This window comes from Danio aesculapii, chromosome 20 (assembly GCF_903798145.1).
Source record: "Danio aesculapii chromosome 20, fDanAes4.1, whole genome shotgun sequence".
Lineage (NCBI taxonomy): Eukaryota > Metazoa > Chordata > Actinopteri > Cypriniformes > Danionidae > Danio > Danio aesculapii.
Genome location: NC_079454.1, coordinates 6,784,563 through 6,812,116, shown reverse-complemented (window position 1 = coordinate 6,812,116; position 27,554 = coordinate 6,784,563). Strand labels below are relative to the sequence as shown.

The 27,554-nt window shown below is 35.9% G+C and overlaps 2 protein-coding genes across 3 annotated transcripts in view; both read right to left on the bottom strand.

Moving 5' to 3' along the window:
- The window catches only part of dnm3a (dynamin 3a), a 95,896-nt gene extending 94,467 nt beyond the window's left edge, over positions 1-1,429 (bottom strand). For both annotated transcript variants that reach the window (XM_056480807.1, XM_056480808.1), the window contains exons 1-2: positions 1,159-1,429; positions 710-919 (exon numbers count right to left, since the gene is read on the bottom strand). In XM_056480807.1, coding sequence (XP_056336782.1) covers positions 710-870 — 161 coding nt within the window. In that variant the 5' untranslated portion in view covers positions 871-919; positions 1,159-1,429. The remainder of the gene's footprint in view (positions 1-709; positions 920-1,158) is intronic.
- A 2,440-nt stretch (positions 1,430-3,869) lies between these two features.
- On the bottom strand, positions 3,870-27,532 carry mettl13 (methyltransferase 13, eEF1A lysine and N-terminal methyltransferase). The gene is made up of 8 exons (XM_056445411.1): positions 27,269-27,532; positions 21,794-22,535; positions 18,589-18,788; positions 18,157-18,346; positions 16,658-16,819; positions 12,515-12,727; positions 9,511-9,642; positions 3,870-4,974 (listed from the first exon to the last, which is right to left on the bottom strand). The coding sequence occupies exons 1-8, from the start codon at positions 27,419-27,421 to the stop codon at positions 4,694-4,696; spliced, it is 2,073 nt and encodes a 690-aa protein (XP_056301386.1). The 5' UTR covers positions 27,422-27,532; the 3' UTR covers positions 3,870-4,693.
- Positions 27,533-27,554: the final 22 nt, after the last annotated feature.

The following is a 27,554-nucleotide window of genomic DNA, read 5'->3' as shown; positions in this document are numbered from 1 at the left end:
GCAGGCCATTAAACAGATGGAGGAAGAGGTAGTGACTGCTCCTGACTACAGATGAGAGCATGACCATCTGCACCTGCTTCAGCCATACAGTCCAGAGAAAAGTGACTCAATTCAACATCACAGGCTGATTAAACAGTCCATTTGACGATTATCGCCAGCAGGCAATAAACAGTCACTCTGATCATCCAACCACCCAGATAATAGTATCAATCTCTTGTTGAAAGTGACCCATATAATTATAAAATGTGTGTATGTTGTATATTTTTTGGCAGTAAACAAAATATATTGAATGGGTTTTTTTTATTTTTGACAAAAATAGTTCAATCATGTTGCAGTAAGATATTTTGTACATTTCCCACTGTTAATAAATTAAAAACTATATTTAATGAGTAATATACATTATAAGAGTTTATTTTGGACAACTTTAAAGATGATTTTCTCAAACAAAATAAAAGCAAAAAAAAATAAAAGCAATGATATTAACCTTCAGATTCAAGATTTTCATTTTGTGATATCCCAGCCAAATATTTTCCTGTCCTAACAATACATCAATGAAAAACGTATTTACTCACATTATATAAAACTTTACATTTTAAAAAATTCTGACTTATGGCTAGTTTTGTGGTCCAGGGTCACAAATATTAAACTGGACTATTAGCAATGTTCATAAACAACCGGACAGTACTAGTGTCCAGAGTGTCATTCATACCTGCCAACGAAATTTTCCAGGACAGAGCTTTTGCCTGCACTCTGACTCCCGACCACCGCGATTTGAGGCAGGTCCAGGTTGCAGTTTTGTCCTATGGCTCTGAAGGCGTCCTGCAGCCGGTTCACCAGCAGGATGAGCTCCTCCATCCCCCGGTTACCCATGGTTACAGAGCCGCGAGGATGCGGCGCACCGACTTCAACAAACAATCCCCTTGATATACATATAAAAATAAACAAAACAATAAGTACGAGAAAGGAAATAACAATAACCTGATGTCGTTAAATAAGTTTTTATCCAGACGTAACTTAACGTTAGCGTTTTGATTAAACATTGACTAATTACTACAACAATACTGTTCTACTTATAGTGATAAAAGTTGTCCCTCCTTACAAAGTTTTTGATTAGCATACCAATCACTTAAGTGTGTAAAACAAATGCAGGTTAATTACCTGAAATAAGTTTTTTCTAGGCGTTTCGTCCTGGCAGATGAAGCAGTTCACCCAGAGCTCCTATAACGTTACCATACACTGTAGCAGTGAGCGGCAGTGACTGAGCACACACACACACACACAGACACACACCCCTTTGGACACTTCGACGAACCGAAAGAACTACATATAAAGAAAGCAAAAACCCGTTTTCAATGTGACTCGCCCGTTTTAGTCACTCGTTTGTCTTGAACTCAACTTGTGGTCGAAATCTGACAGCGCTGTCCGTTACTCACGGAGTGCGCGTGCGCGTGTTCGCGCAGACGCCACTCCTCTGTGAATCAGATTTGGTGCTTTTTTAATTGTGCTGTTTTTGTTTGCTTTTAAAATTAATATTAACATACAATCTATAAAGGAAAAAGCCTTCAATGTTAAGTAAAATAGCAAAAAGTGACGTAACGTTAGGCTAAATAAACACTAGTAGCCTGCGGCACGTGCTCGATACCATTCCCCTTTACCTCCACTATAAACCGCAGCAGGTTGAACAGAACAATTATTAATCGCTAAAATATGTATTTTCATAGTATATTTATTAAAGCGAAACTTAGTTGGCTCTGACATGTGACACCACTAAAAAGAAGCTGAATGCATAACGCTAAAACAGTAGTCAGTATTACATAAAGTGTTGGTAAATTGCTTTCTATGACCTCCGCCTCTCGACAGATGAGTGCATGCCACTGTAGGGCACATCCACCCTCATTTCAACACAATAGAATCATCCAGTATAAATAACACTGCATAGCAACTACAGGGTTGCCAGATAGTTTATGTATAAATACTACAGATAATTAATTTTTAATTTCAATTATATTATTTGTAATAGATGGGTTAAAAATCCAAGAATAGACTTGCCACGATTATGAATTTTGTGCTGATGATTGTCAAACAAATAATTGCAGTTAAAGATGTATTTATAAATACACCAAATTAAGACAATCAAACCATAAAATAATGTTATAAACAAGGCATTTTACTGTGCATTTCCTAACAGTTGTTTCTATTTTATTTTGCTGCATTTTCACATTTGTTGTCTTCTCATCCTTGTCTTTTTTTACTGTCCATTACACAATCCTTGATTGGCATTTGATTTTGCGCACAATTTTCATATTTAAACGATCAATAATTCATTTTTAATTTTAAACGAGTGATTTCATATTTAAAAGATCAATAATTGACTATATGACTATAAATGATTACTTTTATAGGATACGTGTAGGAAGTAATAAAACTATCACTATTTTATTTCTCTTTGCTTACTTTTAAATGTAAAAACTGTGAACAGACAAAAGAACAATTTTTGTGAAGTTTTGAGCATAAAACCAATCAGACGAGAAGACTTTTTTTTTTTCAATTATTTATCCTACACTCTCAGAAATAAAGGTATGTGAGCTGTCACTAGGGTGGTACCTTTTCAAAAGGTACAAATTTGTACCTAAAAAGTCCATTTTAATACCTCAAGGGTACATATTAGTACTTAAAAAGTACAAAAGTGTTCCTCTTAATTTTTATGGTCCTAATATATACTTTTGAGGTACTCATTTAAGTACAAATGTGAACCTTTTGAAAAGGTATCACCCCAGTGACAGCTCACATATCTTTATTTCTTAGAGTGTACAAAAGAACCCAAGTGATTTAAAAAAGCAAAGTTGCGTCTGTATTGATAATAATTTGGGTCTTTAAATGAAGTCCATTTAAAGACCAATCTTAAAGTATAGTACACTGTAAAAGTGCTGAGTTTCACACAATTCCTTCATGTTGTCCCAACACAAATCGATAAAGTTAACTTAATTGTGTTTTGTTTTTTTTTACAAAATTAAGTGCACTTTAAAACCCAAAAAGTTAAGGTAACTCAAACCATTTCAGGAAACCGATTGCAACAAACCATTTAATTTCAAAAACGAATCCTAATGAGTACTGTGAACTTAATCCATTTGAGTAAACGAAGCAATTTGAGCACAGTAAAACCCATTAAATGAAGAGAACTCAAACCAACAGAGTAGTGTAAAACCCAGTAAGTTAACTCAAACCATTTGAAGAAACCAATTTCTACAAACCATTCGAGTTAAAAAACTAATCTATATGAGTGCTGTGAACTTACTCCATTTAAGTTGAAGTAATGAGATATTTAATAAACTTATTACCCTAAACACTGAGTTCAAAACTCTTGTCAAATGAGTAGAATTAACTTTTAGTATGTTGTGAGTTACCTACACTCATTTCATTTGATAAAGTTGACTGTTGGGTTTCACAGTGTGGATTGAACATAAAACATTTAAGTTGTTCCCTAAAAAACTCAAGAATTGTGTTGATTCAGCGGGCGAGTCAATTATAAATAATTTGAGCAATTTATTTTTGAGTGTAGATAATATTTATCAATGATAATACTTATTGTCAGAATTTGATAATTTATTGATAATTCAATGATAATTTATTGTATTTTGGTACTTTCAAATGGATAAATAAGAAGTGTCTCATTTACCTCAGAAGGTAAATTGCCGTTAATATTTACGTAAGTATTAACAAAACAAAGTTTCAAGATGTTTACCCCTCCACAATTTAAAGCATTAACAAAGTCTAAAGCAAATTAAGCAAAAATCCTTAAATTAATTAAGACATGACATTAAATGTTAAATAAACCCCAACAACAACAACAACAACAATCTACAAACATCTACTCTTAAATCAAAATACATTTATTTCAGAAAGCAAAATCAGAAGGCACAGTGAAAGTTATTTCCATATTCTATTGTTGGGAATCAAAGTCATTATAATCATTAGCTATTCTTTGTGAAATTAATTTTGAAAACTAGGAAGTTGCACCTATTGTAATATGGCGTTGCTTTTGAAATAATTACATTTTGCCTGAAAATGGTCTCATTTTAAACAAAATAGAAAAGAGCTGAAATAGGGACCAGACTGCCATTTTAAGTAATATCTGGCAACTTGAGACTAAAACTCAATTCATTTCTTAAAGCCCCCGTGAAATCACTATAAAGCTGTTTTTTAGATGTTCGTATCAGTATGTTCCTCCTAAGGCTATCCAAAAGCTGGTGTGCTTTAAAACTGACAGAATTCACATTTAAAAGATATGAAAATCCAAAGTTTTCAGTTTGTCATTTTCACCCAAAACTTACCTTAACACTTCGGTTTCTCATCAAATCTTCAGACCAATCAAATGCTCTCTAGTATCTGACATGCCCCGCCTCCTTCAAGACGCTTCTCATTTGCTTGTCATTTGATGCGCTTGAGCTTAACCACTGTCATTGGCAGTTCTGTGGTAAAAATAAAACGCTATTGGCTGTTTTTTTTTAAAAAAAAGGGTAAGAGCGACTCTGTCCAATTAAATCCTATAATTATGTCATCGAATAAACATTTCAAAGAACTTCACAGGACTTTTAACCTTGAAAGTGATGCAATTTTTTTCATGTGAAATTAATTTAATGTTTTGTTTTTGTATTATGTTTAGTTTCCCTCCATGCTTTTTTTTCTTCAGCCTTCAGACGACTTTCAGGTCATTCAGCATTGCAGTAATGTCTATCTGAGGTCCAGTCTGGCTGTTTGCTCGTAGTGTCTTCTGCAGGTCTTTTGCTGTCTGCTGTAATGTCTGTGGGATGGTGTGAGGTTTGTGTTCTCCTGTGCTTCTGCAACACAGCAGCACCTCATTGACTTCACCCTCAATTCCACGAGAAAACACACATGGAAACACAGAATGAACGTGGTCAAGAACTGATTTCCTGAGAGCCGAGTCACGGCACACCAGGTTCAACATGAACAGACCTGCGTTGGGAGGAAAAGAAAGATTGATCATTAAACAAATGAAGATTACAGTTAAAGTCCGAATGACCATTTTTTTCATTTTTAAATATTTCCCAAATTATGTTTAACAGAGCAAGGAAATGTTCACAGTTCTTCAGATCATATTTTTTCTTCTGGACAAAGTCTTATTTATTTTATTTAGGCTAGAATAAAAGCAGTTTTAAATTTTAAGATTTTATGGTCCATATTATTAGCCCCCTTAAGCAGTTTTGTTTTTGATTGTCTACAGCAGTGGTTCCTAACCTTTTTTTTTGCCTGAGACCCCCTTTTTCCCCGGAAAATATTGTAAGGCCCCCCTCCACATTTAATGATATAATCGCTCAAATAAGTTTGCAGTAATAGCGACAAAAATTTTGTTTTCAAACAAACAGTATGTTTATTACTATATCTAGGTATGTTTATGCGCAAATAATCCTAATGTCTAAGCCTAATGATTCCCAGAGATGGGTTGAAACTGAAAGGGCATTTGCTGCATAAAACATGTGCTGGATAAGTTGCCGGTTCATTCCGCTGTGGCGACCGATGTGGTGATTAATAAAGGGACTAAGCCGAAAAGAAAATGAATGAATGATTGAATAATAGCCTAAAGTAAAATATAAAAGCAAACCATCAGTCGGCCATTTGTAAATGAAAAATGTAAGCCTTTGGCCTTTAAATTGGCCCTATTCAATAACAAAAATTCAATTAAAAAAATTCAATAACAAAAATATCCATATTCACAATGATGTACAGGGGAAAAAATCATTTCGGTGTTTCATAGGTTTCATATGTGACCATCAACCCGTTTTCTCAGAGGTTCACAAACCGACAAAACATTGCTGTCGCCCTGATACAAGTTTTATTTATTGAGAAAAGTCAGAGCACTGCAGTGTTTGGGTGTTCTGTGTTTGTCTGAGAAAATTAGTCTTACCGAAATGTGAATGTTCCATACAAGCTGAAGCTGATCGGTCAATTCTTGTCACGTGACTCGCGGTGCGCTCGCGGCGTGGTCTGGGGTTCAATGGTGCGAGCGCGTCATGCCGCTTGTGCGCGCAAACCGCTTGTTGACAAGTGGATTGCGGATCCTTGGCAGTTCGCGGGTCCTTCACTTGGCCTTTTTCCCTTAGCAAAGAAACTTTCTAAAGATGTCTGTTTTTACACATTTTGCTGCTTGTGGGTTAAATTTTGGTGCTCAAGTGACCGAGACGTAGGCGAACTCAGTTTTCAAAATAAAAGACTTTTCAAAATAAAAGATCGCTCAGACTCAGATAACACATAAAATGGAAATGATCAATGATTTCTTGTGCAGCTTGGTACCAATTGATCCACAGACCGGTGGTTGAGGAGCACTGAGCAAGGGGATAAAATGAACTAACGCAACATGAACATTCTAATTGTCCACTGCTAAGAATGTTTTTAAAGAGCCCATATTATAGATGAAATAGTGTCATATTTAGGTTGTAAGGGTCTCCAACGACAGTCTAATATGCATGCAAGGTCAAAAAACACTTTGATGGTCTTATAATCTGCATTTATTTTTACCTAATTATCCCAACGACTCCCATATGAATCGTTCAGCGATTCATTTGTTCCCAAACCCCTCCTCAGCGCGAAGCTAATCTGCGCTGATTGGACCGATGACAGCCTGCTGCGATTGGTCGACAGTGACAGGCTTCAGCGCGAGACAGAGTGAAATGCCCAGCTGGTAATCTACAATATAAAAGTAGTCACAGTGCACACGCGCTTCATAGTGTAAGGCTTTTTTCACACACACACACAACCCTCCTCAGAAGAACTGGGGAAATCGACGCGAGTCTCCTAGCCTCTCCCTCTCCCTCTCTCTCTCTCACACACACACACACACACAACGCTCCTCAGAAGAACTAGGGAAAGCAACGCGAGTCTCTCTCTCTCTCTCTCTCTCTCTCTCTCTCTCTCTCTCACGCACGCACGCACGCACGCACGCACGCACGCACGCACGCACGCACGCACGCACGCACGCACACACACAAAACGCTCCTCAGAAAAACTAGGGAAAGCGACGCGAGTCTCTCTCTCTCTCTCTCACACACACACACAGACACACACACACACACACACACACACACACACACACACACCGCTCCTCAGAAGAACTAGGGAAAGCGACGCTAGTCTCTCTCTCTCTCTCTCTCTCTCACACACACACACACACACACACACACACACACACACACACACACACACACGCACACACACGCACACACACATACACACACACACACACACACACACACACACACAACGCTCCTCAGAAAAACTAGGGAAAGCGACGCGAGTCTCTCTCTCTCTCTCTCTCTCTCTCTCACACACACACACACACACAGACACAACGCTCCTCAGAAGAACTAGGGAAAGCGACGCGAGTCTCCTGTCTCCTAGCTTACGATCGCCATAGCAACGACAAACGGCAGTGGAACGCGAGCTCACAAAAGCCTTTAACGTTAAATCCGTAAACAAAGCGGCACGCGTCGCGTTTTTAACGTGGCTTACATGTGATAAGAGAATATAAAGAGTAACCGCGTGTACTGTACCAGGTTAACAAGTAACAAAACACAATAAATACATAATTTGCAAGTTAAACGAGGCAACAATTTTAATCGCACTTACTTACACTAGTGAATAAACCTCAACCACTGACTCTTCACAGTTCACAACTCATCTTTGGGTAGAGACTGTCAATATTATCCATCTGAGCACAGCGTGACTTCATTCGACCGGCGGCGTCTGTGTGTGTGTGTCTAGTGTTTTTTCTGTGTTAGTGGGCGGGGCCGCAGGTTTCAAATCTCCCGGGTTTGCGCGCGTAACTACTGGCGAGGCTTGTGTTTCGTAGCCGCGTCATCGCAAAACACCTAATGACTCGTTATCAAGACGACTCGTTTGAAGCACTATGAGTCGACTCTTTTATAGATGAATCAATAGTTTTAAACACTGTACACTTACAGATTTAAGCCTTAGCTGGATATTTCACTTCACTTAGAGCTGTGTTACACACTACATGGAAGGGCATTTTCAAAAACCCATAATATGGGCTCTTTAAATATGACGTGACCCCCTACAAAGCTCGCTGAGGCCCCCTTTTGGGCTGCGACCCCCCTGTTGGGAACCGCTGGTCTACAGAACAAACCATCCTTATACAATAACTTGCCTAATGACCCTAACTTACCTAATTAACATAGTTAAACCTTTAAATCTCACTGTAAGCTGAATACTAGTATCATTACTAAAAAGTGCATTTAAAACCAAGTGCCCTTTTTATTTTACTTTTTGCTTTTGTTGTGTATTTTAAATCACTAAATTGTAATGTTTTGCCATGCTATATGGTACGTATGTGTTTAACAGTGAGGAATATGTTTTAGTAATGTCAAAATATAAGTCTTGCTTTTGTTATACGTTTTAAACAAGCGGCAACTTCCTGCTCTCCCTCGGGAAGCCAATACGGAGGTAACTAAAACTGCAATTCATCGACTCGCCTTTGGGGGCTGGCTCCAGGAAATCCAGATGATTTCTGACTGCAATGGGAAATTGGCCAATTTTACAGCTGAAAAAAAATGTTTAAAGCCTGATACAAAAGATGGCTTTGGTGCATATAGCTAATATTACTCTTCATGACAACTGTAAGGGGGTGATTTTTTTTATAACTCATTTGTTTTATTTACATTAAGTCTGTATCATTAAGTGCGTGGCCACTTGAGTGACAGCTGAGTCTCGCTGCTCGCCGTCTTGTCACCTCAGCTGATTCCGGCTGATTAGCCGCTGAACTCGGCATATACATCAGATTTTTGTTTTGTTTTTATGTGGCTTTACACAGTCAGTTGCCTTTTGGAATTATTTCCTGCAATTATCAGATACTATAGCATGCTGTGTGCACTTAATTGTGCTCACAAACCATTCAAGTTACTTCCATTTCCCAGGTAAGTGTAATTACATACTTTTAGATCATCTCTATAAATGTATTTGTTTTATTTAAGATCATTTATCATTTATAATTTTCTTTAGACCCGTAAAGCACTCCAGGATCTGACAGATTGATTAGCTGTAGGCCCTAGAACAATCATCTGAAATGTCATCATAAAGTTTTATGCTTGGATTTCATCAATAGCCTTGCATTTACTAACACAGACTATATTTGAAGTGTGAGTTAATGCATTTACTTACTGTAAATGAACAAACAATGAACAAAACATTACTTACAGTATTTGTTCATGTTAGTTAATGAAAACAGTTGTTCATTGTAAGTTCATGTTAACTCACGGTGCATTAAATCATGTTAACGAGCATAAAATTGGATGTTAATAATGCATTAATAAATGTTGAACTCCGATTAATAGATGCTATACAAGTATTGTTCACAATTAGTTCATATTAGTAAATATATGAACTAATAAAACCTTATTGTAAAGTGTGACCAAAATATTATAGGCTATACTTTTTTAATGCTAAAATAAACTGATCAGCCTTTTAACACGAGCTCCTTACCTCTGGGGCTCAACAAGCTGTAAACTTTCTTCAGAAGTGATGTTTCTACAAAGGCAGGTGGAGGGCAGCTCATGCCCAGGGTGGTGTCTTTGCTGTCAACGTCAAACATGATGACATCAAAATAACGCCCCCCTACAAAAAGTGGAGAAAAATATAATACATTCAGAAAGAAATGGGTTGTCCTGTACAGTTGAGTTTAACCCCTTAGCTGTATATTTGCACATGTGATTTACACTTGAAAATTATAGTTTATATATGGATATTATGGGGTGGTATGAAGGCTCAGTGGTTAACACTGTCACCTCACAGCAAGAAGGTCGCTGGTCCGAGTCTCCCCGTGTTTGCATGGGTTTCCTCCAGGTGCTCTGGTTTCCCCCACAGTCCAAAGACATGCGCTATAGGTGAATTGAATAAACTAAATTGGCTGTTGTGTGTAATTGAGTGTATGGGTGTTTCCCAGTACTGGATTGCATCTGTGTAAAAGGCATCCACTGTGTAAAACATATGCTAAAATGGTTGGCGATTAAATACGCTGATATGCAAGTGACTAAACTGAAGGAAAATTAATGAATATTCATATAATATACATAGTTTGTCAAGATAAGTTCAGGTTTAGAAAGACATTTGAATATGTAAATTTTACAGTTAAGTTAATTTAATTAACATAGTTAAGGGGTTAATAAATGCTTTCATTAAAATATATAGTTTTCCTAAAATCCTGATGAATTCAGATTAGACGTTTTTAACTGGGTGTTTTAACTGGATGTTTCGAAGCGGTGAACAAGGTTTAATCTTGGTCCCTATAAATGTCATTTTGATGATCCAAAATGAGTTTTAAAGGATAAAATCAGCATCTACAGGAGAACTTCAAAGGCACAGTTCATCTGAAATGAAAACTTGCAGTTAATTTACTCAGCCTCATTCCATTAAAGGTGCCTTTTATCCTTCAGTAGAACATTCAAGTTCATATTTTGCTATAGCATATATTGATGTTCTTTAGGTGAGCAATTCATCTGTGTAAATTAATCCACTAAAAAAAAGTTTGTTTTAGTAATTTTCAATCAAATTCTGACAATTTGCTTTTGTGTTTAAAGTGATGGTGCTTCTCTGATTATGTCAGTTTGATAAACTCACCAACAATATTCTTAACCAAACTCCTCTTACTGTCAAATCATGTGCAAAAAGAAAGCCCTGCCCCCTACTCAATATTCCATTTCAGTTTGGAGACCATCAACATTTTAAAATAAAAGTCTCTTCAATTTCCGGTTCAAGATGTTTTAAAGTAGATTTTTAGCTGAATCTGTGGTTCCTGGTGATTCAAAATGCAAATCAATGGTCACCCATTTTTGAGAATAACAATAAACATATAAAAAGGAAATCTTATGCTTACTACACTAAAGTGCAACAAGAACTGTTTGCCAATTTAAAGCTATTAGTATTGGATTAGAGCTAATAATAGGATTAAAACTAGTAATATTGTAAAAACTCTCACGCAGACTGATTGTTTCACTTCATAAGACCTCAGCGTATCATCACAAAAAAAAAAAAACAGTGACCACTGACTTGCATTATATGAATCACCCATAGATATATACATTAGATGTCGCCTGCCCTGTTGTTGTCTATTGGAAAGAATGCGTGAATAGAGCGGCCATTTTAGTACAGGGTAGCGCTCCTTTGAAATGAATGCGGGACCAAGCTGCAGTGGAGGACTGTGGCCATCCAAAGCCTGAGATATACACATATACACATATATCTATGGTCAGGAGTTTTCCCGGAGGTCAGTATGCAATTATTATTATTTTTTTTAATTACGAAAATTATAATTTTACATCACCTTTCTACATTGATAGATAAGTGATCGCACAGGCATTCCTGACAAAAAGCTGGTGTTTGTGTGTATAGAATTGTACTATGCTCCCTTCCTGTTAAATTTGATCTAATCTGTGTCCTGAAACACACCCCCTCTTCCACTTTCACTTCTCATACTGACGGAGGGAGCGATTCGAAATCTCCATTATGAATGACTCGTTCACTTAGCCGACAATAATACTAGTTTCTGGCACCGCAGCATCTCGTTGTCATATTTAATTTACATCGTTTGCTGATTTAATTAAACAAAACTAGCATAAGCAGAGTATTTAGTGCGAGTTGGTGCTACTTTGCCTAATGGTGAATGGAGTAAGTGACTTATCATCAATAACGTTACCGGTTTAGCACAAAAGTTCATAACATGCAAAAACGTAAAAAAATAAATCTTTCCTATGACATGTTCTGCCTTTGTGCTTTGTTTTCTTTGTTAGCTCATTACTACACCCATAGACAGCACTAAAGTCCAGCATCTTCACAAAGTAACACTGTCTTGACTAGTGCGGTTGAATGACACTTATCCTGGGAGCACTGTACAAATGTGGCGGCGCTATTGACGTATGCTCAGGGTCCCTATGCGATATCTAGTGTATATATCAATGTGAATCACCAAGGACCACAGATTCAACAACAACAAAATTGCTTTAATGTTCTACTTAAGAAATAAAGCCACCTATACATCGTCAATGGCCTGAGGGTGAGTAAATCACCTGTAAATTTAGAGTTGTAAAATCCTGACATTGTGATATTTTGTTTTGCTGCGATATATATTGCAATATAAATACAATTACACCAGATGACTTGAATAGTCCAGTTAGAAAGAAATGATCAATGTTTATCTCTTTTTTACTATATGGTCTTCTGAAGAAATTTAATAATAAAATGTAATGTGAAATAACACTGTATAGTCTTCATTGTATTCATAATTCAGTAAAATGAATCTTTATTAAAGTTACAGGTGTCATTTTTGTGCCTAAACTCTGTTTAAATGCCTTTAAACACATGTACACTATTATTAAACTCTGTAATGACACCACAGATCTCATATTTTGAACTGTGATGCTGATCGACAACAGTTTAATCCCTCAATATTGCAGTGACTATTGCGGACACACACATTGCGATATTTTCTCACCCTCGCTCTCCAGTGTTTTAATGTGCTCCAGTCCGTCTCCCAGTGTAACTTTTAGCCTGTCGTCGATCTGAAATCCAAACCAGGTCTGAGCAACCTCCAGCACCGTCGGATCCAGTTCAACCACCTCCACTCTAGCACATGGCACAAAGTCCCGCACAAACTGAGGCAGACCGCCGCCACCTAGACCCACCAGCAACACAGACACTGGCTGATCTGTTGGAGAACCAGTGGCTGACTGATCAGAAAAGGCTTATCTGTGAATTATGCATATTATTGAGAAGAACAGATGGATGCGCAAAGTAAAAAACAAAACAAAACACAATCTCACATCGATGTTAACTTGTTGAAAAGTACCAAATCTGTCACGTTTTTGACTCTTTGCTAACTTGATTTATCATCAACAAAGCATTAGTTCATGGAATTATTCTAAAGTGAACACTATTCCACCATTATCTAATGCATTACTAACATTTGCTCATCAATTGTTCATGTTAACTAATGCATTAGTGAACACATTAGAAATTGGTATTGCTGAATAAATGCGATGTTCATGTTATCTAATCCATGAAGAAATACGTTAGTGTATGTGTAAGTAAACAACTCATTAATCTGTTAATGTAAAGAGATGCATTTAGAATATGAGTTAACATTAATAACGATGATGTAATGCTGAATGAATGACATGTTAACTAAGATATTAATTAACACATTAATATATGGTTAGCTAGTATTAACAAAGATTAAGGGCTCTATTTTATTGATCTAGGTGCAAAGTCTTAAGCGCATGGTGCAAAAGCATTAAGGGCGTGTCCGAATGCACTTTTGCTATTTTAGGGATGGGAAAAATACACTCTGCACTGCAGCGCATGGTCTAACAGGGTTGAGCTTATTCTCTTAATGAGTTATGGATGTGTGTTTGAATATAACATGCATTAAACCAATCAGAGTCTCATCTCCAATATATGAGAAAACAGTTAAACAGACCATCTGCAGCGCGAAGATAAAGAAAGAGCCTCCTCCATTCAGCCTCTTTACTTTACTTTTACTCTTTACTCCTTTACTTTCGTGGATATGTTGTTGTACGCACTCCACTAAAGACATCCATTAGCCTACATATTTAATTTCATTTGTTAAGCATTTGTTAATTTCATTTGTTCATTTGTTGTGGTGGAAAATTCATTTTATTAATCTTATATTCATTTTATAAACTCATTTATATACATTATAAATGTCTGTTCTTTTATTCTTCCATGGATGTACTGTTTAAGTTAGACCAAGTGGTAACATCTGTTTATCACCAGACAAGATCTGGATAGGTACATGGTGATTTAACTAGCTATATGTTTGGGTGGGAAGTAGGGAAGACTGAAATGTAGATGGTCAAAAATGAAGTCGAGCACTGATGTAACTGTGATTCATCCTGTATATCACTGATGACCTTGGGGGCATTACAAACTAGATAAAAGAGAACGCATTCTGTTTCTGTGTCTCACACACTGCAGAAACTGTCGCTGATGTATGACTGTGTGACCTTCTTCGCAAAGAATAAAACTTTAGAAGACACTTTGAGTAAGACTCTGTCTTCTTTACCACTGAGAGAGCCTCCTTAAAGAAAATAGCCACTGCAGCACAAAGATTTGTTTCAAAACTATTTCTAAATTCAGTTCTAATTTCCAGCAGACAAATAAATGAACAATAATAACGAAGTGTGTTAAAAAAAAGTTATATCCAAACACACGTCCTACTCTTATGCCCCATTTGATGATGCATATGTCTTCAAAACCCCACAGGTGGACAAATCCAAACTTATTTTTATTAAAACAAATATAAATATGCAGATAATAAATAATAATAATAACATTTTACAAAAGCAAATTGTCATTAATAAACTGAAAAAAGCCCTCCGAGATGAAGGCGGTAGTTTTTTTTTTTATTTATGTAGAAAATAATCACTTTGTAACATTTTAATCCTTTAATTTTTTCATTTGTAAAGATATTGGTGTATTGCTGTACATCCTGTGTGTATTAAGCAATGTGTAAGCGTTTAAACTGGCATAGGCGCACAACGAAAGCACTCTGCGCTGGACTTTAAAGCAGGTTTTAGATGGTCAATGGTGTGATCTATTTCAGTTCAAAATAGCAACACGCCAACAATGTTACTTAACACACCTGTTTTCTAGACCAGCACACACATGAGTACACAAAGTGGCGCAAATGGTTTGCTATTTAAACAATGTATGTGCGAAACATGACAATTAGGGCTGCGTTGGTCTGAAAATAGCAACAAATCGCACCGGTTACGTCTTGCATCTTATTGCGCCGGGTGTATGATAGGGCCCGGTAATGCGTAACAGATGTGTTGTTCGCTGTTAGTTAATGTTAACTAACGCATTAACTAATACACCCTTATTGTAAAGTGTTACCCAACATTAAAAACCATCGTAAAATTTTAAACTACACTTATGATGAACATCAGAATCTTTTTTTTTTTTTTTTTTTTTTACTATTTGACAGCCCATAATTACTGTGAACAGTTTCTGTATGACAAGTGCTACAGAATGATTTTTGTTTTGCTTGGTTGTTCCATGGAAACAAAACCACAGTATGCAACACCATTTAGGTGAGCACATAACACATTTTTTTTTGTTTTATTAACTTTCTTCTGCACTGTAAAACCCAACAGTCAACTTTATCAAATGAGTGTAGTTAACTCAAAATTTACTGAAAGTTACATCTACTCATTTGAAAAGAGTTTTGAACTTAGTGTTGAAGGTAATGAGTTAATTAAATACCTCAATACTTACTCCACTTAAGTTCACAGTACTCATATAGATTAGCTTTTTAACTCAAATGGTTTGTAGCAATCAGTTTCCTCAAGCGATTTGAGTTGCCTTAACTTATTGGGTTTTACGGTACTCAGTTGTTTATTGAGTTTTACTGTGCTCAAATTGCTTCGTTTACTCAAACAGATCAAGTTCACAGTACTTATTAGAATTAGTTTTTGATCTCAAATGGTTTGTTGCAATCAGTTTCCTGAAATGGTTTGAGTAACCTTAACTTTTTGGGGTTTACAGTGTGTGATGTTAGCAGTAGAAAAATTGCAAACAGAACTGCTAAAAATAATGAAAAAATAATTTAATCGTTTTAATTTTTAGTACATACTGTATGTTACACTATCATTACTTTTCTCAAGATATAAATACCTTTATTCTTTATATACAGATGAATAACAGTTGTCAAAAGTGACAATAAAGGCATATTATTACAAAACATTTTTATCAACTAAATGCAGTGGAAATCTGAATTAAACTTTATACAGTAATTATCAATGACTGTAAAAAATGCAGCATAAAAATCTAAAACAAAAAAAATGTAAGGTCACACTTTATTTTGATGGTCTGTTGGTTGAATTTTAGTTACATTGCATCTACATGCCAGCTAATTCTCATTAGATTATAAATAGACTGTTGACTGGCTAAATAAAGTAAATAGACTGGCTAAGTTTCTTATAGTCAGTTAAATGTTGAAGGAGCAGTATCAACAGATATTAAGCAGACAGTCTACTAATACTCCAACGGACCATCAAAATAAAGTGTTACCAAATGTAAATATAAATGTAAAAAACATTTAAGTAGCATAACCATTTTCATCATTAATGATAAAAATAAGAAATGTTTTTGTAATCAGTATGTTGGAATGATTTCATAGTAATGGCTGCTGAAAACACAGCTTTGCATCACAGTAATATATCACATTAAAAAAATATTCAGAGAGAAAACAGTAATTTTTTAATGAAATCCAGGGTGAACACTATAAAAATTCTTGTAAAAAATACTGAACCATGCTTTTAAATGGACTTGTACTGTTCTTGTAATCTGCATTATTAGCCGGTATACTATAATAATAATAATAATAATAATAATAATAATAATAATAATAATAATAATAATAATAATAATAATAATAATAATAATAATAATTCCTTACATTTATATAATGCATTTCTGGACACTCAAAGTGCTTTACACATTGGGGGGAATCTCTGCATCCACCACCAGTGTGCAGCATCAGCATATTCGATTTTTTAACATTAAAAAGTGCACACTTCAACTTTAAAAATCTTTTTAATGTTGGCAAAAGTACCTTTATTATTGATTGCATCCATTCCCAGCATTGCTAACCCCGCCACCATGACCTCATGATGTGTACAGCAAAGAAACCCTCTGTCCACACTGCGATCTTTAGCACCAGTTAAAGCAGGCTGTTTGGCTTTTTTCTTGTTCTTCTTTTTAGGAGCAGAAGAAGCTGTAAAAAAAGAATTGCCAAAATAACTCTTCAGTTTCAATTTCAACTTTCAATTTCTGTTTAATGGAGAGATTTTTTGTAACATTTTATAATAACTACACACTACCATTTAAGCAATAGCAAATAGCAAATTCATTATTTGTTAAGCATTAATTCTACATTAATAAACGTTAGTAAGCCATTTATAACTGCAGCTACAAATGCTCTATTCCTGACTTATAACAACATTTATAATGTGCTTAAAGAGCCCATATTATACATGAAATAGGGTCATATTTAGGTTGTAAGGGTCTCCAACAACAGTCTAACATGCATGCAAGGTCAAAAAACACTTTCATGGTCTTATAATCTGCATTTATTTTTACCTAATTATCCCAGCGACTCCCAAATGATTCGTTCAGCGATTCATTTGTTCCCAAACCCCTCCTCAGCGCGAAGCTAATCTGCGCTGATTGGACCAATGACAGCCTGCTGCGATTGGTCGACACTGACAGGCTTCAGCACGAGACAAGAGTGAAATGCCCAGCTGCTAATCAACTATATAAAAGTAGTCACAGTGCATACACGCTTCATAGTGTAAGGCTTTTTTCACACACACACTAATAATTTTGACCTTAAAATGGTTCATAAAAATTTTAAAACTGCTTAGCTGCTAGCCGAAATAAAACAAATAAGACTTTCTCCAGAAGAAAAAATATTATCAGACTCTGAAAATTTCCTTGCTTTGTTAAACATAATTTGGGAAATATTAAAAAAAAAAATTAAATAAAATAATCAAAGGGGGGCTAATAATTCTGACTTCAACTGTATGTATTTTTTGTTTCTTTGTTTATTTATTGCCACATCAGCAACTTACGGCTATTTCGTGGCACGATCAATTGACATCAAAACATATTACACAATAATAACTTTAATAACAACCTCATATTTCAATAAGAGATTATACCAAATTAACAAATAACTAAATAAAAAAAGCAAACATTTACATTAAATTTTGGATAAATAACTTTAAATTCTTCTTGGGCATACATTTTTAAAGACATCCATCAAAGTGCTAGGAGTATACCTTGTCTAGAAGACTTTAAATTTGAGTTTCCCAACACTGTTCCTAAAGGCACACCAACAGTACACATTTTCCTAATCAAACACACCTGAATCAACTCATCAGAGCATTAGAAGAGACCCTAAAACTTCAAAGGAATGAGTCAGATAAGGGAGACAAAATATGTACTGTTGGTGTGCCTCCAGGAACAGGGTTGGAAAACACTGACCTAGAGTGACCAATTATGCTGATGTAGAATTCAGCATCCAGGTATATATACAGTTTATAACAGCACCTGCAGAAGCAGATTGGAGTCTGCTCTCTGACTGCACCAGCTGAGAGTTATTCATAAAGATGAGCCTGCGATAGAGATGACCGTCCTCTCCTCTCACATCCTCCACTGAATACTCTCCGGTCAAAGCACTGAGCCCTCGACCAATCACTTCCCTCCAGCCCAGGTCTCCTCCCACAGACAGAAACGGCACCTAGAACAGAGTGAAAAGGAAAGAAAGAGGAATGAGGATCATGAAGGATGAACAGAGCAATCTGGTTTTTAAAGATCCTGTGAAATTAAAATAAAAAAATATGATGTTAGTTTTAAGGATATATTTTATATATTAGCTAGTGTGTGGCAAATCTGTGACAAAAATCACATTTAGAATAAATAAACCTGATAAAAACATCCTTAAACTCAAATACTCTCACTGTGTATGTTATTCTAGTGTACCTGCTGATTGGCTGGCATTCCAGGAGGGGCGAGTTCCATCACCACTGGTGAGAGCTCTGATTGGACGGCCTGCATGTCCTCATATTCTTGGTCTCGATGCATTGCCACAATGACAAGCCGTCTGAATTTTGCACTGGACGCTAACTGAGCCCGACCTTCAGCTGAGCCATATAACCAATCAGACTCACGACCCTGAGGAACTAAAACGAAATAAATAAATGACATCAAAGTACATTATTTCATCTACCGATCCAAACATAAAATGACTTATGAGTTAAGTTGCACAAATATATTTGTGGGAATAGCTGAAAATACACTGTACAGGTATGATAATGATCAACTTTTCTTTTATGCTAAATAAAAACATTAGAATATTAAGCAAAAGACATTTTGTAAGTTTCCTTACATAAATGCATCAGCACCTGATTTTAGATTAGCAATACACATTGATAAGAACTTCATTTAGACTATTTTAAACCTGATTTTCTCCATATTTTTATTGTTTAGAACCTCAGATTCTTCCTAATATCAGTCTATCCTAACCAACCATACATCATTGGAAAGCCATTTATTCATCTCTTGTATTATGTATGCATGTATGTTAGGGGTGGGCGATATGACCTAAAATTAATATCACGGTATTTTTCATCTTTTGAACGGTGACGGTATAATATCATGGTATTACTTTAAATAGCAAAATAATATACATCTCAAGGAAGAACAGACAAAAGAAAGTCTCACTTCTATCACTCTTTAAAAGTTTTGGTTTGGGTCATTGTAAATGCTCAGTCTCGTTATGAGCTGATCTTCATTTCTCTGTGTTGGTGGAATAAAGCAGGCGAGTCAGCCGCACCAATTTATAAGCAGACAGAGCAGGATTCTCATGATGACCACCGGCGCAATACTGCTCTTTTATTATGAGCTGTAGTTTCAGTGTAAACTTAGTAAAGGTGAGTTTCTTTGGCGATGATGTGTACAGTGTTAGATTTTATATTTAGCGGACATTTGCGCTGAACACGCGGTGAATGCAACGCATCGAGATTCGGGCACCTTCTCCGAAAACACTCGATTGATCTCAGCTGGCGGATCAACATTTACCTCATGTCATGATCGCTGTCATCTGCGCCATTATTATTATTATAACTTTAGGTGAGGTTTGCAAACCTGTGCACTTTTCACTCTTCAGCCGTTTGCATTTCCTGCAGTAACAGAAGCTCCCTGTTATCTGACAGCGGGAAGCGTTGAGTGACTGACAGCTAATATGAACCAATACAGCGGCAGGGTAGAGCGATTCAGCAAGTTTTTAGAGAAAATCAAATCAGATTGCACTACAACCATTATATTCAGTCGCACAAATGCTCCCAAATAGATTATGAGGGCGCATAGATTAAATTTCGGGCGCTCATGCGACAAAAATGGTTGCAATTTCGAGCCCTGTAGTATAAGGACATGTATTCAGACCACAACTGAACGTTTGAAGAAAATTGAATGCCTTATTATTTAGAATTAGCTATTATTGATGTAAATGCAGCCGTTCAAGGCGCATAATTGATTTATTACGGTATTGACGGTATTAGAAAATCCATGTCGTGGCGCAATGTCACACCGGGTGTACCGCCCACCCCTAATGTATGTATGTGTATATATATTTATATTAATTTACCCTTATTACTGGTTCAAATATTGTATATATTTGAACATGTACTAAAGTGAAAGATTATGTAAAAAAATGTATATGGCTAAGAGAAATATATTTTATATTTTCTGACATGAAAAAACATTTATGTTTATACAAAAACTAACAAAAATCTTTCAGATTTAACTTTTAAAATAAATGATGACAAAAATAAATTATTATTATTGTACAATAAAATAACAATTATGGTATCAGCACTATTTAAAAACAATGACAAAAAATGCGACATTCGTGCTTTGTTGGAAATTAATTGATAATGAATTTCCCTTTGAATACAATGACTGTTAAAGTTATTTTATTCATATAATTAGGCACACACATTATAGTAAATTTAAGTTAAATGTTAAAACACAGAATAATAAAATAAAGAAAAGAAAATATGCATGGGCCTCTATCAAGTAATGTTTACATTCATGTTTTAAAAATGTAACAATGAAATAATACTGTGAAAAATATTAATCTCATAAGATATGCAAAAATGACTGGGCTAGCACTACAACTTTTCATGCAAGTTGTTTTTTTCAGTACACTGACTGCTGGGATTTTCTTTGCAGAATCATTGATGATGCACGCAAACTGTTATTTAACTGTAAAATTTACACTATTTATTTTATTAGCGCACATTGTTATTCTATGGTAAACAATTAATCCAGTCAATTATCTGAAAAAAACTGTTGTTTTGGTAATCTTAAATCAAAATCTGACCATTTACTTGTGTTTGGAGTGGCGGTCCTTCTCTGATGATGTCATTTTGACACTTCAAAGACAATATTCTTAACCACATTCCTCTTACCGTTAGTTTGCTATGAAGGTATGATTCACAAAACGAAAGCCCCACCCCTGCTTAATATTCAGTTTCAGTTGGAAGAACATCAACATCCTGAAATGCCTTTAACAGCACAAATTTACAATAAACATAGAAATAAATAGTCTTGCAACCCAAGAGTAGGCCTGTTTTTTTTTCTAGGTGAAAAAAAAAACCATAACAAAACCATACTGTTGCATTAGGGCTGCACGAAATTGGACAAAAGCTGACATTGCAATTTTTATCTTGTCTGCAATATAGTTCATATTTAAACATTAATTGGGGTTATATTGTAGAGGAAATATCTGAATTAAGTACAATACATTTGAACAAATACAAATGAATTGTATGCTTTTTCTGTGGAATAATAGATAAAATAACACTGTATAGTGTATAGTTTTCACTGTATAAATAATTAAATGCAATTAATTTTGGTTTATATACACGTTTATAACCTCTTGGTTTAAGTTTGCTTAAATCTTACACCGTTACTGGTCTTAAAAACACATACAAGTGAAAATCTTTCACTCTATTTTAGGGTTAAACTGCAATGACCACACAAATCGCGTTTTGAACTGTGCTGTTGATCAACTATAATCTCAGCTTGACATTACTGACTATTGCAGATTCACACTTTGCGATATCGATGCTGAAACGATATATTGAGGACCCCTATGTTCTATAAAATAAAACCTAATGCTCACCAATAAAGATGGCGAAGTGATTGCTCCGTGGGGTCTTGGCAGAGGACGGGCTGTCCTGTACAGCCAGAGTGTATCGTGGGTGTCCGCTGACTGCATTGCACAGCGTGAGTGACGGTGTGCTGCTTGAGTCTGTTCCTCCTCTGAGTTTATGCAGCATTAGATTATAAGCCTGCCTTTCCTTGACTGCAGACAGCAGTTCCTCTACTGATGCCAGTCTAGACGGAGCACCATCCTCTCCCTGGCACAGCTCAAGAACAGCAAATGGAGGCGCTTGTCGGAACTTAGTGCAAACCAGCACAAAAACGGGGAGTGCGAAGGAGGAATCGGACTCTTCATTTTGTTGTCCACTTAGACAATGAATTCGCACTGCCCATCCCATGGCGAAATGCTCCACTGCTAACTTTATGACGTGCTCCTGGGCTAAAGTTATGCAGACGTACCTCCCACCCACAGCCAAAACTCTGCCAACCTCTGCCAGCATCCGGCCTGCAAGAGCACCGTCCTCTTCTGAAGCCATGGCATCCAGAGTGCCTTTATCCAGAGTCGCCTGGAAGCTCCCGCTCTCGAAGCCGGTCTGCGTGGCATCCAGCTGCAGGAAGGAGAGGTCCGGACGGCGCTCTGCATTCCTCTGGTTCATATGAGACACCACCGTCTCACTGATGTCAATGTTGGTCAGCTGACGGTAGCCAACATCGTAGAGCTGTTCACTGAGTTCAGAGTTACCACAACCCACCACCAACACCTGCACAACAACATATTACACAAAAAATTAGCACTTCAGTCATTATTGACTAAAAAAAGTCTCTGCATTGAGATATAATCAGATAGATAAAAAATATGCATACAAAACTGAGAAAAACATAACAGTTTTCAGAATAAAATGGCTTCTGCTAGCAAAAGACAGTATTTAGTACGAGTCCATATACCAGACCCAAGTTCATCTTCTAATTTATATAATTTCAGCTTTTTTCCATCTGTCCAGGCAATCCCATACTGCCTCTATAATACTATATTAAAGTCTGGACTCTATGGTGGCCATTTTATGAATGTTTTAGCTGTTTTTGTCCATAAATATCATGAAATTTCATAATCAATAAATGACCTAGAAATATCATTACTGTTCAGGTGAAGAGCGAGAAATTATTATATCAAATTATAAATAAATATAAATAATTATACTAAAATGACAAATCTAATGGTGGTCTAACACTTTTGCAGAGTATAGTTTTATGGGCACCCCTGATAATTCTGATAATTGCAAGCCATTGCCTGCTGGCCTTTCTAATCAGCAGTTTCATTTTGATATATTTTATACCCAGGAAAAAAGCAACATTTCAGTTCTGACATTTATTTAATCAACAGATGCAATGCAATTTAAGTCTTAACAAAAACAGACAGGTGGATAAATTTGGGCACCCCAACCAAATAATGACATTAATCTTTTGTACAACCACCTTTTGCTAAAATAACAGCCTGTAGATGCTTCTTACAGCCAAGAATAAGTCCCTAAATTCTTGCTGAAGGCATTTTTCCCTGCACAACTACTCCAGTTCAAGCAAGTTTGATGGGTGCCGAGCATGAACGGCCCTTTTCAAGTCAATCCATAGATTTTCGATGATGTTCAAGTCTGGGGACTGGGATGGCCACTCTAGAACATTGTTTCATGTCTGAGCATGAATTCCTTGGTAGATCTGGAACTGTGCTTTGGGTCATTGTCCTGCTGAAACACCCAACCCTAGAGTAACTTCTGCCTCTTGACTGATTCCTGATCATTGTTCTTAAGAATCTGCTGATACTGGGTGGAATCCATGCGACTTAACTCTGACAAGGTTTCCAGTACCTGTGCTTGCCACACAACCCATGACGGACCGTCGGACCCTTCACTATATTTTACAATAGATAGCAGGTTCTTCTCCTGGAATGCTGTGTTCTTTTTCTGCCATGCAAAGCACCTATGGTTGTGGCATCATTCTGTCAACAGTATATTTTTCCAAAATGATTCAGGATTGTCCAGATGAGCCTTTGCATACCTCAAATGACTTTTCTTGTTGGCAGAATGCCTTTTTCTGCATCATGTTTCCATTGGGGTGTTCTTTGCGAAGAGTGCGCTGGACTGTGGAACGATGCACAATAACATTATCAGCAGCAAGATGTTCCTGGAGCTCTTTGGAGATGGTCTGTTGTTTGTCTGTGACCATTCTAACATTCTTCACCTTTGCCATTCAGATATTTTTCTTGGCATACCACCTCTTTTCTTCACAAGAACTGTTCCTGTAGCCTTCCATTTTCTTACTATAATTGTGACTGTGGAGATAGAGACTTTAAACCTTTGTGATAGCTTTTTCCATTCTTCTTCTAATTAATGTTGGTGAATTATCCTAGTTTTAGTTTTATACAAAATTTACTGACAAATTTCCCTTGCTCAAGTGGTTTAAATTCTTTTTTAGTTTCTTTCTTCTGTTAAACATAAAAGAAGATATTATGAAGAAAGCTGAAAACCTGTGACCACTGACTTCCATAGCTGGAAAAAAACACATTTTATGGAAGTTGATGGTCACAAATTCACACCAATAACTACTGGCTTACTACCTGCCTATTATTAAAATATTAACAGTTTTAGTACCTATAAGTATTATCCTATTCTACATCCCCAATCCAGTAACGCTTTAGCTCAGGTCACAATTCACAAACCATTGACTAACACTACTAGCTTAATAAACTACTAATTAGCTGTTTATAGTTTGTAGGTTAAAGTTGGGTTTAGGTTTTAGGTAGGACTAGGGATGCAGAATAAGATCATACTCTATAACTACTAATGAACAGTTAATATCTTAATAATAGGTAGTTATTAAGCCAGTAGTTAATAGCATGAATTGTGACCTAAACTAAAGAGTTGCAATAAATCCTAAACCCAACTACTATCTTAATCCTAATAACTATTAATAAGTAGCTAATTAATAGTTTATTGAGCCAACAGTCTTAGTTAGTGGTTTGTTAATAGAATATATTCTACATTAAAACTATTATTTATTTCCCATATTTCTATTATTATTTATTAGCCCATAGCAATTTCTATTCGTTTAACTTTGCTAGTACAGCACTTTGGATCCAGTCATGGTGTAGAAAGTGCTTTATAAATAAAACTTAGTTAAGAAAATAAAGTGTGGCCAAACTGTTTTTTTAATACACTTTAAAATAGCGCTGGGCGACATAGGAAAAATGCAATCTCGAAAATTATTTTCCATATTGAACGATAACGATAGATATTGAAGTTGTTAATGCTTCTAGATTTAAAAGTACCTCTACAATAACTTAAGCCACAAAAATCAGAGGGTCCATTAAATGGCATAACATTTTCGGCTGATAATTTTTCTTTTATTCAATACATCTCTAATATCAACACACTTTTACACATTGTTGCACATTTCTGATGTGTAATTGGCTCTTAGATCAATAGAGTAAAAAAGTCCGGAACTTATCATTGTTATTGACATAAATTTTATCGTGATTCGACATAATACCTTTTATCGGCCCAGACCTACTTTAAAATTTATTCTAGTCCAAGTATCTGTAATCTGGATAATAATGCTAATGTCTTTCATGTCACTTTTGATGAATTTAAAGTATCCTTGCAGAATAAGTGTTAATTTTTTTTATTATTAGACCTCTTTTGAACAGAAGTGTATTAACGTTACATATGAAAATTGGAGTAAAATTGATTTTATATACGCACATTCAGACTTTCTCCTTAATAATATAATTAAAGAAAACAGAACAGAAAAGCATGTTTTTGTTAATTTTAAATGGAGAAATCTTATTAGCAGCCAATGACTATCAAAGTACAACATTGTTCACAGTCAATTAAATAGTGCTAATGTTGTTTTGAAGTCATATACATGCGATTTCAGACCCAATATTTAAAAGTAGTGTGGTAAACAATATAGGGAGGGTATCACAAGCATTGATCTATATAGAATGATATAATAAAGCAATATATTGTTCTTCGTTATAGACCAATGAGACATTCTACCAGAAACGTACATTTTCACTTATAAAAAATGTGACAGGGCCTGACTTAAGCTTGTTGTCCTCAGAAAAATCATACAAAAACAAGCATAAAAGTCAAACAATTCAATGCTGGAATAAATCCTTGATCACTGCTTCTCCGTCAAATGATGTCGCTTCCGAGTCATAGCCTTAAACGTGTCCTGCATGCATTTTCTGTTAAATTTAATGCAAATGTGACAGGACTGACAGAAACATGGGAACAATTGTGCATTTATTTGTATTATATATTTGTTTGTAGAATTTATTTAGAATTTCATGTTTTTAATCATGATAACAGCTTAAACTTGCCAATTCTGAAGTACTTTTTTGCAAATGTATTATTTAGCTTTTGTTGTGTGTTTTGCTTTATCTAAAAGCAGGTTGAAAGCATTATCGTGTACTCTTACAATATTTGAGTACACATGGGTACATGTGGTGGGTACATTTCAAGCATTTTTCAGTCATTTTGCAGTAAACAATCCATTAATGGATAAAATTATGACCAACTAAAATGAGCTTGACCAGCCTAGGCATGGTTGGAAATGGCAAATGAAGTAAAACACTGCAAAATTCTTGTTAAACCTTTTTAAACCACTAACTCAGTTGGATACCACAATGACATGTTTTAATGGTGTTTTATCATATTATTGTTTTTAAAATGCGAATGAGAAATAACACACTAACAGTGAACAAATAGTTGACCTACTATTGGTGGATCTACCTAAACATTTTGTACCAAAATAATGACAAACCTCAAATTTAATTCCTTCAAGAGTTTCCCCCCAGAGGAAGTAACATCAATTTGAGCAAGTCACGTGCTTTGAATATTCATTCATTCATTTTTCTTCAGCTTAGTCCCTTATTTATCAGGGGTTGCCACAGCATAATGAACCACCAACCATTCCAGCATATGTTTTACACAGCGGACGCCCTTCTAGCCACAACCCAGTACTGCCATTTCTGAAGTACTTTTTTCTAAATAAGAGTTTTTAGCATAACAAAGCTATTAAAGCTGTAGGTTCGATTGGGCTGAGGACAAGGACAATGACAGGGTTTGTACATTTGTAAAGTGTTTATAATAAAGAACAAAAATCTGAGAACCAAGTGAATGACATAATCTTTTACAGAACAAGTCACGGAAATCAACAGTCCATTTTAGACATTTTTGGGATGAAATACTTTTTATTCACTGTATTTATGTTTTTATTACAGGAACAGATAATGTACGTTTCTGGTAAAATGTACCCAATAATCACAAGCTGTCAAAAATGAACGAATATGCGAATCTAAAACCAACTCAACTTTAAATTGAGTGTATAGTTATGCTGAAGTTTAAGCTTCTGTCAGTGAACTTGATATGAGAGCATCGGGAAACGGTACAAGTAACAATTGTATCACAGTAATTACAAAATGTAAAGTAAAAGTGACCTTATCTCGCGGTTTGATGTATTTATGCAGAACCCCGCAGAGTGAGTTGTAGTCTCCGTACCACTCAAACGCCTTCTCTCCTCTCTTTCGGAAAAAGCGCTCCCAGTAATCCGCTGAGCTGAACTCCTCAGCGGTGCGAGGTAACAAACTCATGCTGACGGAGCTGACAATCAAGCCTACAAGGATTTATTTGTCAGATAATACCGATGAAATTAGTTCTATGCTGCAGTCGTTGACATGAGGTTCTCCCACATGTTTTCCACTTTCCACCCGGAGTGAATTTACA

Coding starts and splice junctions, on each gene's coding strand:
- mettl13 (XM_056445411.1), bottom strand. CDS start 27,421: ATGAGTTTGTTACCTCGCACCGCTGAGGAGTTCAGCTCAGCGGATTAC. Junction 16,820..18,156: donor ACTCCAATCTGCTTCTGCAG/GTGCTGTTATAA, acceptor CTTTTTTTACAG/CTTCTTCTGCTCCTAAAAAG. Junction 9,643..12,514: donor TAAAACACTGGAGAGCGAGG/GTGAGAAAATAT, acceptor CACTTTTTGTAG/GGGGGCGTTATTTTGATGTC.